Raw genomic sequence first — 12,277 nt, 5'->3', positions numbered from 1 at the left:
TTTTGTTTAACCCCTTCAGATCCGCAATATCCAAACAAAAACTCGCTGCTCCAGGTGAGACAGGAAGCCAAATAATATCACAGGTGCCCACCTCAGCTCGTTTCCGCATACAATCAACACTGAAAAAATGGCTGCATTCCAAGATCCATCAAAATTCTTATTTAATAACGAACATCCCAAGTGTTACAGACAGTACAAATAGTAGACGCGTCAGATGCGCTTATTCATTACCAATAATTGCCAGAAATAAATAAGTGCACTGATGCGTCTACCATTTGTACTGTCTGTAACACTTGGGATGTTCGTTATTAAATAAGAATTTTGATGGATCTTGGAATGCAGCCATTTCTTCAGTGTTGCCCTTCAGATCCGTACTGTAGCCGAATGATGGCTACAGTGCAGATCTGCTTTGCCGGGAGGCAAATTTAGTAACAAAATATAAAAGCGGTTTTGTCTTTTATTTTTTTTATTTTATTCAGTCTTTTTTAATATGTTTAAATGAAAAATAAAAAAACATTTGTGGTTAAAAAAGGAAAAAAAAATAAATAAAAGATAAAAATGTAATTTGGGTACAGTGTTGTATGACCGCGCAAATGTCATTTATTCAAAGAGTGACAGCACTAAAAGCTGAAAATTGGTCTGGGCAGGAGGGGGGTTGAGGTGCCCAGTATGCAAGTGGTTAAAGTTCTTCATTTCTGGGCATCCCATGAACCCCTAATCCCTGTTCATACCTTTAAAACAAACAAAAACCGAATTCCCTGGATGGATTACTGAGCCTTTGAAGAGTGTGGAAATTCATGTTGCTTGTCTGTGTGGGGGAAGACCCAAAAATCCAGCAGCCCTTGCAGGGGTTGTGTTACTCTTATACCCTCAACTCAAATCTTCAATCTCTCCTTCTCTAGTGGCATCATCCTCAACCCACTAAAAATGTGCATTGGCCACCCCTATAATCAAAAAGCCCTTGCTAGATCCCACCAATCGCAACAACCTAAGGCCCAGCCTCCTTGCTCCTGTTTACCTTCAAACTCATAGAATGCCTAGTCTAAAACTGCCCAAACCACCACCTCACTAACAACCTTCTTCACCCCTTTTAGTCTGGAATTCGTTTGCAACACTCCACAGAAACTGATCTCCTAAAACTTGTTAGACTTACTAACTGCCAAAACCAATGTTCACTACTCTGTACTTTTACTCCAAGCCCTTGTAAACGCGGTCGGATATTCTGACGGAAAATGTCTGATTGGACCGCGTTGTCAGATAATCCAACCGTGTGTGGGCTCCGTCAGACTGTTTCCGTCGGAATATCCAACCAACAAAGTTTTAGAGCTGGGCTATAAAATTTTCCGACAACATGATCCAATCAGACTTTGTATGATCGTTTGTAGAGAATTCAGATCGGACAAAGTGCCACGCATGCTCATATCAAATTCCTAGACCAAAGCTATTGGCTACTAGCCTGAACGTAGTCCCGTCGTAACGAAATAACGTCAACATGTTCTGAACGATCGGATTTTCCGACAACTTTGTCCGACCGTGTGTATGCAACACCAGTTTCGGACAAAATCCGTCAGACAAAATCCAACGGATTTGGTTGTCAGAATGTCTGATTGTGTGTATAAGGGCTTAGACCTCTTTTCCAGTTCTCCTCTTACATATTTCACTGCACCTTCAGTGTCACTTAACACTCCCTCTCATCCCTATCAGGTCACATTAGAACCTTGTGTTCCTATTCTGTAAACGCACCAGCAGCCAAGAATGCAAGGTCATAGCACTAGCCCAATGTCTCATCAATTAGTTCTAGAATGGAAGAATCTAAAAATTTAAAAAAATATTAATCGCCGCTAGAGAGTTGCAGTGTATACACAAGATTTGGCCACAACTCACAAAATCATACTGGGAATAATGCAACCAAGAAATCTTTTACAGTGACATTTGATGGCTTTTGTCCTATTAATCAAAACCTACTAGAACTGTATACTTGAAGCGACATAAAACAGGATGCATTTTAGACCAAACCCCATGTACTTTGCTAATTCACTGTACCCCGAAGCCAATTGGAAAACCATCAAAAGGTCTTATTCTATTCCTCTCAAAGCTGTAAAAAAAAAAAAAAAAAAAAAAAAAAAAAAGAAGAGAAGAGGTCTATTGTATTGTACACTGGAGGCAAACATTTGCAGCAACAGAATGAAAATAGCGGTTAAAAGGTGGACCAGTATAAACTACAGTAGATACAGATTTCAAAATTTATCAGATTTTGGCATATTGGCTGGCATTTAAATCTACAAATACTGGGTGACCTCAGACAAGTACCTGCAGTAACTATATTGTATTTTCTACTTGTAACTCCATAGCTCTATAAACAACTGGCAGCAGATAGTAAAGTTCTGGACTTTTTTCTCGTCTGAACACCATCTGTCATGTATATAAACCATAAGCATTTATTCTATTTATTTTGAGGCCAGTATGTCCATGGTTTCTTTGGTTCCCATACTCCCTACCCTCCCTTTTCTTACCTAACCTTTCCAACCCCTCATGCTCGTACTTAAATAGTTCAAGTAAATTTTCACTATGATTGTTATTTTTGTAACTATTTTCAGCCTGTGTGCACTTAATACTATGTTACATTTTACATTGTACTACTTGTACAATTTCTCTGGAACCCAAAAACTAAAAGGGGGAAAAAAAATAAATAAAAAATATACACTGACCACTCCTAGTGGCCTTCGGGAAAAATTAAAGAAATTGTAGACGATGGAGAGAAATTTCAAGAAGGTCTCATCCTCATAGTCCCAGCGCCGTCCGAACACCACCAAGTTTATCACATTGTTTACCGCACGTCCAAGAACCGTGTGAGGATTAAAAATGTTACCTGGGGATGCAAGGCATAAACATTTATACAACATGGAACCTCATCACTTATTTTCCTTTTGGCTAGAATCAAGTGCATTATCTGTTCTTGTCAATGTTCAATGTTCAATAGGGTTGCTCCATCATTCTGGCCTTTTGGCAGGAATGGCTGGATTTATAATATCCCTGCTGGTGTGATGGGTTCCTGAAGACACTTCTGCATGGGAAGGAAACTGAATTAAGCATCTACAGGTAAAAGTTTGGAGGGCAGTAGTACTTCCTTGGTGTGGAGAGGCCTAAAGGACCCAGTGATTCCTGGTTTAAGTGGGGTCATCTGGTCTAGCTGAGGGCTGAAAAAGTCAGAGAGCCTGCAGTGATAAACGCCCCCTTGGAGTGCCAATCCAGGGGTGCCGGAGTAACACTGTGGGTTTGGGACCCCATTCTTTGAAGCTGCACTAGGCCACGATACCCCTAGCTTCTCTTTTGCACTATGCAACATGGGCTAGGTCTTTCGACTGAGGACTGGGCAATTTATCCTACTTAATGTTCACTTGCTAGGTTTCCATGTTTCTAACCTATTACATTTTTAAACACAGGAAGGCTTGGCCTGGCCGTTACATCATGACATGCCAATGATTTCCTGCATAGCAGACACTCATAATCTTACTGCTCATATCCTCTATAGCCTTTATTAGGTGGTGGGATTCCTCTTGCACTCGCTCCTCCATTGATCGCTTCCCCATTCCAAAATTCCTTAGTGTTGTTACAGCAAACCGTCTAACTTGCTGCCAGCGTTCGCCATTGGTGGTCATAATACCTAAATATGGAAGAAAACATTGATATTGTAATATCCATCTTGCTCTCCCCATCGGCAAATATAGGCATGGAACCCTGAGGAAGGGTCTGTGTGCCTCTGCCCCCCCCCCCCCCCGGGCCCGGGATTGAGCCACTAGCCACAGCAGCAAGAAGAGTAGCTCCCCTCCTTCCCCGTCAGCATCCGATACAGAGGAAAGAGCAGCTGCAGGCTCTCCACCCCACCCCCCTTCTCATGCAGCTAAACAGATTAGTGCTTTTCAGATGAAGCTGTCTGCTCTGTTCCCAGTTCCATTGGCTGAAGAGGGAGGACCACTCACATGGGACCAGTAAGTGCACACAACCTTGCCTATGATGTGGACCAATCACTGTGTCAGAACTATTGTGAACAAATAGCTACATTAAAAGGGGTTGTAAAGGTTCGTTTTTTATTTTCTAAATAGGTTCCTTTAAGCTAGTGCATTGTTGGTTCACTTATCTTTTCCTTCGATTTCCCTTCTAAATGTTTTTTTTCTTTGTTTTCTTTGTTTTCCTTGTCTGAATTTCTCACGTCCCGTTCCTCCTCAGTAAGCTGTTCAGTAAGCTGTTCTGGCTGACTAACCACCACTCGGATGATGGTGTGAAGTTCACTGAGGAGAACCCGGAAGTGAGATATTCAGACAAAGAAAAAAAACATTTAGACGGGAAATCGAAGGAAAAGGTAAGTGAACCAACAATGCACTAGCTTAACCACTTCAATACAGGGCACTTAAACACCTTCCTGCCCAGACCAATTTTGAGCTTTCAGCGCTGTCGCACTTTGAATGACAATTGCGCGGTCGTGCTACACTGTACCCAAATGAAATTTTTATCATTTTTTTCCCACAAATAGAGCTTTCTTTTGGTGGTATTTGATCACCTCTACGGTTTTTATTTTTTGCGCTACAAATAAAAAAATACCGAAAATTTTGAAAAAAAAAATGTTTTTTTTTTGTTTCAGTTTCAAAACTTTGTAAATAAGTACGTTTTCTCCTTCACTGATGGGCACTGATGGGGCTACACTGATGGGCACTGATAAGGCAGCACTGATGGGCACCAATGAAGTGGCACGGATGGGCGACACGGATGGGCGACACGGATGGGCGACACGGACGGACACTGATAGGTGGCACAAATTGGCACTGATAGCTGGCACGGATGGGCGGCATGGATGGGTGGCACGGATGGGCACGGATAGGCGGCACAGGTGGGCACTCATAGGCGGCACAGGTGGGCACTCATAGGCGGCATTGGTGTTATACTATAGTAATGGATGCCAATCAGTGCCAAACAATAATGCATGCCAATCAGTGATGCCCATTGTGGGCACTGATTGGCATCCATTATGGGCACTGATTGGCACCCATTGTGCTGACTGGCATCCCTGGTGGTCTAGGGAGGATTATGACCTTTATTACCTTTTCCCTGGTGGTCTGGTGGCGTCCCTGGTGGTCCAGTGTGGGCATCCTCGGGGGGGGGGGGGGCTGTGCTGATAATCGATCAGCACAGACCCCCCCTGTCAGAGGAGCAGCCGATCGGGCTCTCCTCTACTCGCGTCTGACAGACGCGAGTGAGGGAAAGCCGATCACCGGCTCTTCCCATTTACACTGTGATCAGCCGTGATTGGACACGGCTTATCACATGGTAAAGAGTCTCCGTCGGAGACTCTTTACCGAGATTGTAGTTGCCGGGTGTCAGACTGACACCCCGCAACAATGATCGCCGCGATGCGTGCCCCCGGGGGCGCGCAGCGGCTCATAATCCTGATCACGTCATATGACGTCCGGTCAGGATTATGAAACCACTTTGCCGCCGTCAATTGCCTATAGGGCGGGCGGCAAGTGGTTAAAGGAACCTATGTAGAAAGTAAAAAATGAACCTTTACAACCCCTTTAATAAATTTCATATGGAGATAAAAAAAAAAAAAAAAACACGCCTCAGAACAAAAGGTTAAAGCGGAGGTCCACCCTAAAGTGGACCTTCCGCTCATCGGAACCCTCCCCCCCTCCGGTGCCACAATCGGCACCTTTCAGGGGGGAGGGGGGTGCAGTTACCTGGATAATCCAGGTAACTGCACCCACTTCCGGGATAGCTCTCTGCGGAAAGGGGCGTAACTTACGCCCCTTTCCGCAAGTGCCCGCCCCTTCCCGCAAGTGCCCCGCTGCCTGCTGGGAAACACACAGATCCCAGAGGCAGCGGGGACCGTCCTCATTGCGCAGCGCGGCTCGCGCATGCGCAGTAGGGAACCGGGAAATGAAGCCGAAAGGCTCCATTTCCTGATTCCCATACCCAAGATGGCGGCGGCAGCACTCGAGTGTCGATCTAGAGATCGGCTTCGGGTGCCGACATCGCGGGCGCGCTGGACAGGTAAGTGTCACTATTTTAAAAGTCAGCAGCTGCAGTATTTGTAGCTGCTGGCTTTTAAAAAAATAAAATAAAAACGCGGAGTCCCGGTGGACTCCCGCTTTAAGCTCAGGACACTCACATAAGCCTTCAACCAAGCACATTCTGTGTTTAACACCATGTTGGAGGTCTATGGACAAGCTTGCTTACAGAACTGGGTATAGAAAAAATGGTTTAGGATTTATTCAAACATCTGGGGTAATAAATTGGCCTGATGTTTACAAGAAGGTGGAGTGTGAAGGCACTAGGTTTATTCAAATAAACTTATGGATGCAAATGACTGCAAATCTAGTTATCCAATGTCTAAAAGCTATGGCTTCAGCTTTAAGATAAAACACAGAGCAAAACCCCCCCATAGTAGGTGTTTTTCTCTCCAATAACAATTTCACCCATCTCAGACATCATTTATAATATACTGTATGGACACTATAGAACAAAGATCCCATTATGAATATTAACATACATATTGATGTACAAGCTCCTTGGTCCCTAATATGCCAAAAGGGAACTATGCAATGTTTGTATATATATGTATGATAATATTTTACTAAGAACAGCATCATCTCTGCATATGTCTAAAAAGGTGTATGAATATAATATTATAACCTTACGTATTATATCTCATTAAATCGAGGCAAGTCATGATTTTATTGTCTGCTGGCATAGTAATATCATTTAGGTACAGAATCTCACAAAAGTTAGTACACCCTCACATTTTTGTAAATATATATCTTTTCATGTGACAACACTGAAGAAATGACACTTTGCTACAATGTAAAAAGTAGTGAGTGTACAGCTTGTATAACAGTGTAAATTTGCTGCCTCTCAAAATAACAACACACAGCCATTAATGTCTAAACCGTTGGCAACAAACGTGAATTCACCCCCAAGTGAAAATGTCCAAAATGGGCCCAATTAGCCATTTTCCCTCCCCGGTGTCATGTGACTCAGTGTTACAAGGTCTCAGGTGTGAATGGGGAGCAGGTGTGTTAATTTTTATTTTTTTTAATTTTTTTTTACAAACAAGGGTGGTCCTTGTGAAAACATGGTATTGCACATTACACTGCAAAATAGGAAAGACAGCATTTATGGACGATTCCCAAGACTATCATGGGGGGAGAGGAAGAGGCCCATTTTATTTTAATATTTATTTTTTAGCATAGAAAAAGAAGAAAGACCAATAACTTGGTGAACCATGGTCTCTGATCATCATCCTGAATGCCTAATAAGGCCAGTTCAGCCGACATCGAAATTGACAACTGTAAGCGGATATTAATACACTCCACGATTGCAGTCCAGTAATGCACCAATTGGGGGCAAAACTGGAACATGTGAATATATGTGCTATCAGGGGATTGACACCGTGTACAATTCCGTGAACGCTGAGGGTATATCCTAAGCAGTCTTTGAGGCGTGTAATAAATTCTGTGCAGGAACTTTGTTTGCAGCAACTTGTCCCTGGAGGAAATTACCAACTTGAAACTATCCTCAAACCAGTCCTCCCAGGTCTCCCTGTCCAAACTGGGGATATCAGTCCTCCACTTTTTCCACAGTGCATCCATTTTGGGCGAGTCTACACTAAGAAGAGCTAGATATAAAACACAGAAAGGGGTTTATCTAAAGATTCCTGTGCTAGCAATCCCTCGATAGCATCAGCTTTAAGACTAGGGGCAGTGGGAAATTCTGCTTTAGCTGCGTGCCGCAGCTGGTAGTATCGGAGGGCCATCCATGCCGGGAGTCTATATTTAGCCACAAGGTCTAGAAAGGAGAGCAAGTCCCTTGTAGGCAAAATATCCTTCAGCACCTTCATCTCAAACCGGGCCCACATTTGTGGATCTGTAAGCATTCTAAAGTGAGTAAGGGAAGGGTTCCCCCCATAATGGGCAAAAGGGGGACCGCAGGTTAGGGCAAAGGAACCACCTTCTAGCCACTGAAGATACTTGTAAAGTTATTTTAGTGGGAACTGGGAGGGAGGGATACAGGGCTGGACTGGCCTACTGGGAGATTTCCCGGTAGGCCGCCTGCCCTGGGTCCGCTTTTAGTAGCGGCTGCAATGCTCCCCTCTCTCCTGCGGATCACGGAGCTGGCTGGCTCTGTGTGTTCGGCGGCCGCGCTGTAACATGGTCCCGCCCCCCAGACCGACTTGTGTGATAGTCTATAGAATCAACTTTCCGCCTATCACACCAGCCGGTCTAGGGGGGGCGGGGCTGTGTTAGTGCGGCCACCGAACACAGAGCCAACTCTGGGATCCGGAGGAGGAGGAGATGCTGTCTGTACAGTCCGCCCTGTGTGCCTGGATAGGAGGATCAGCAGGGGGGGTCGCATATAGAGGAAATTGGCTTTCTATATTCCTCCATGCAGCCGCTGAATTCTTGCAGGAGGGACAGGAGAAGAATTGAGCATTCAGCGACTGCATGGAGGAATATAGAAAGCCAATTTCCTCTATATGCGTCCTCCCTGCTGATCTATGCCGATTCCCTGCTTCCCCTCCTAGCCAACTTATTTTACTGCCCCCCAGTTCACCTTGTGATCCCTGACCCCCCGTTGACCTTGTGCTACCTGCCCACCCTCCTCCAGTTAACCCTGTGCTCCCTGCCCACCCCCCCAGTTCACCTTGTGCTCCCTGTCCCCCCAGTTCTTTCCTCCCCACCACACAGTTCTCTCCACCCGTGTTTTCTCCCCCCCAATGCTCTCCAGCTCTCATCGCTCTCCAGCCCCCACCCCAGTGCTCTCCAGCCCCCCCATTCTCCCCACCTCTGTTCTTTCTGGCCCACCGGTGCTCTCAAGCTCCACCCATCGCTCTCCAGCTCCCCCACGTGCTCTCTACCCCCATGCTCTCCCCCCTGTTCTTTTTGGCTCCCCCCCAAGCACTCTCCACTCCCCCCTCCCCCCTCCATTTTGCCACCACCCATGTGCTCTTCAACCCCACCAGTGCTCTCTGCCCCCCATAGTGCTCTCCAGTCCATGTTTTCCATCCCTGTTTTTCTGCACCCTCAGTGCTCTTCGCCACCCCACACTCTTAGCCCCCCCAATGCTTTCGGCCTGCTGTGCTCTCCACCCCTTTTCTTTTTTGCCCCCCCGTGCTCTCATGTCCCCCCCAGTGCTCTCCACTCCCCACCCTTGTGATCTCCACTCCCCCTGCTCTTTGCAACAACACACCATCCCACAGACAGGGACTGCAGCCTAGGACATGGGGCACAAGAGGGGCTGCAATGATGAGCAGAGTGAGGCTACATTTATGGGCACAGTGAGGCTGCAATGGTGGGCACAATGAGACTGCATTCACGGGCAGAGTAAAGCTGCATTTGGTGGGCACAGAGAGGCTGCATTGGTGGGCACTGGTGAGGCTGCATTGAGCTCTTGCATCAAGTCTGCAGTCTCTGACCATCTCCTGTATCGTGTCTGTAGTCTGAGGGAGTCTGGAGAGGATTCAAGAGTGGGAGCGCCGCCAGGATAGGGGTCATGGGAGAAGTCAGACATGTGTGGACTGTAGAGAGGAGACTATAGATTTAAACCAGAGACACCAAGCTGGAGCCGACTGACTGAGCCATGCACGGTGCACCTGAGAGAAGGTCAGTGACAGCATCTCCAGGCCAGTCTGAAGAGGGAGGAAGGTCACTGATGTAAGGGGGGAGTGAATATGATAACGTAAGGGGGCACTGATACCCTTATATTAGCAACCCACCACCCTTACCTTAGTGTATTTTTCTGCAGAAGGTGGTCCCCCTCCACGTTCTGACCCCACTTTAAGCAGAGCAGTTAGTGGAGCATGGTCCGAGATACCTCTAGAAAGGATCTCAGCAGAGACCACCCTCCGCTAAAGAGCAGAGGAGGAAAAAGCCAAGTCTATGCGGGACAGGGTCCGATAAGTGGTAGAAAGGCAGGTATAGTTTTTATCCGAGGGGTGAAAATGGCACCAGACATTAGTCAAATGAAAAGAAAGAAGCCCACTGGGAGAGACCTGATAGGATAGGACCAGACATTACCAAATTAAAGTCCCCAACAATAAGTACATTGTCAACATTATACTGAGTAATATCATGCATCAACAAGTGGAGTATGGCAACATCCACTGGGGGAGGCAAATAGATACCCACAATCACATAGGGAACCTCTGCAATTAATGCATGCATGATCACATTCCTACCCCTGGGTCAGAATTCACCGCCATAAGCCAAAAGGGCAGGGATCTGTGCACCAGTATGCCAACACCCCTAGCAGAATTAGAATAGGAAGCATGATAGTGTGCATGGACCCATGCCTTAATATCAGGATTCAGGACCCCATGAAGGGAGTTGCATTTCCGTAAATAGTTAAATACCAGTGAATGTTTAATAACAGAATTGAGACCTCCAACATTCCACAATACTGTAAACTTAGCCATATTTGAGATAGAGGAAGGAATAAAGGATGTAGGAATTCCATGAAGCCCTGAACCCCACCTTACTAGGGAAGTACCCTATGTCTATATGTCCACAGCGAACAATTAAACTGTTGAAAAGGGAGATAGTGGCACACCTGAACGTTGGATGGATGTCATTGAGTGAGAGCAAAAAAAGACCAACAAAATATAGAAAAAACAAAAACAAACAAAAAAAAAAAAAACACACACACGCACACACACATAAAAACATTGAACAAGTCCAACCACGGTCAGCTATGGCCTATCAACCCCACCTCCCACCCCCGAACATAGGCACTTAAATCCCAAACTTAGGTTTAAAGACTAACAAACATATGAGGTGGTGTAACCAGACTAGGACATTCTCAAAGCCTCAGAGACGTGAAGATGATATATTGTATGAGGCACAAAAGTGAACCATCCAGAGATGCTGGAGTCCTGTGTATAAAAGCAGTTTTTTTGTTTTTCCCTTTTTCATCTGGGTGAGCAGGGGTGTCTGTTGCAATAAAACAGGGAACATAAAAACCAGTAAGGCTTGCAGTGAGGGTAAGTTCTTCCAAGAGTCACAGTGATCACAGAGTATAACATTAATGCAAGGGGGTAAAACCCCCAGCCACCCCACTAAACGTCCCTATCCAGCAACGGGGCTCAAGGGACAACAAAGACCATGAGGCAGTCTCAGGTAACTTGTCAGGAATCACCCTTCCTCTGCAGCGTCCCAGAAGGAGTTGCCCCTAAAGGCAGGGGAAGATGAGAATGGCATAAAGTTCTCAAGCGCCAAAATCACTATGGAGGCTATGTTTCCAGCCATGCACTGGCATCCTTGGGGTTAGTAAAGAATCATGAAATAAAAATGTAGCGCTAAACAAACATTAGACTCAAAAATTTTAAGTGAGTATAAGTGACCTATACTCAAAAAAGGGAAAGGTATTGCACCAATTATAAAATGGGTGCAAACAACAATATGTGCAGAGTATAATCCCTGGTGCTATATAGATACGACAGTGCATAAACAATGTACTAACAGTGGGGTCACATGACGTGGATCCTGAAAAGTAAACTATTGACAGTTCATCAATCTGTACACAAGTCCACTTGTATGGAGAGAGAATGACCAATCTTCTCAAATGGACTTTGAATCAAGGTACCAAGGAGACACGCCACGACAATCTGTTAGTCTGTAGAAATATCTGTAGATGCAACAATCTGAGGGTATAAGATGGATACGCTTACCAAAACAGTTGGACCCGCATGAAGTACCACAATGGGTTGAAAGAGCTTGTAATCAAATGGGATTGTACTCCAGCCTCTGGAAGGAAGGGTCATGATATGGAAACCTCTTGAGAGCGTCCACGGTCCCAAATGAAGATAGGTGGATTGGATAATTACCAACCAGTGATTCCCATACTCAAGGGTGGCGGTATCTCAGGAAACCAATATATCCCACTTCCAATTCAAGGGTTCATGCAGGTAGCATATAACAGAAAAAAAAAAAAAAAAAAAAAAAAGGAGGAGGGCTCCAGATGGTGTAGGTAAAAAAAAACGATTGGTTTTAATAAAAAATACGTATTATACAAATATAAAAAGTGATCACAAAAGAACAAATAAACTAAGAAAAAAGCAATATGGGGTGCAAGTAATGCTGCACAAAAGTTAGTAAAGAATCGCAGTTTCACGGTCAGCCACCAGCAGCTTCGCCAGGAACAGGATGCTGTACCTGATGCCTTTTAAAGTGTAGAGCAGCCTTGATGGTATCAAAGGAGCCATTGGGTCTCCACGGTGTAGTCTGGGAAC

At 45.2% G+C, this 12,277-nt stretch overlaps 1 protein-coding gene across 1 annotated transcript in view; it reads right to left on the bottom strand.

The window, feature by feature from the left end:
* Positions 1-12,277, bottom strand: part of LOC143988993 (cytochrome P450 2A4-like) — a 126,758-nt gene that overhangs the window by 47,841 nt on the left and 66,640 nt on the right. Inside the window, exons 4-5 of the mRNA XM_077488976.1 lie at positions 3,515-3,664; positions 2,709-2,869 (exon numbers count right to left, since the gene is read on the bottom strand). Of these exons, the coding sequence (XP_077345102.1) occupies positions 2,709-2,869; positions 3,515-3,664 (311 nt within the window). The remainder of the gene's footprint in view (positions 1-2,708; positions 2,870-3,514; positions 3,665-12,277) is intronic.

This window comes from Lithobates pipiens, unplaced genomic scaffold (assembly GCF_037356315.1).
Source record: "Lithobates pipiens isolate NorthernLeopardFrog02 unplaced genomic scaffold, aLitPip1_a1.2 Scaffold_18, whole genome shotgun sequence".
In the NCBI taxonomy this organism is placed as follows: domain Eukaryota; kingdom Metazoa; phylum Chordata; class Amphibia; order Anura; family Ranidae; genus Lithobates; species Lithobates pipiens.
This window is presented reverse-complemented; position numbering and strand designations above follow the sequence as displayed.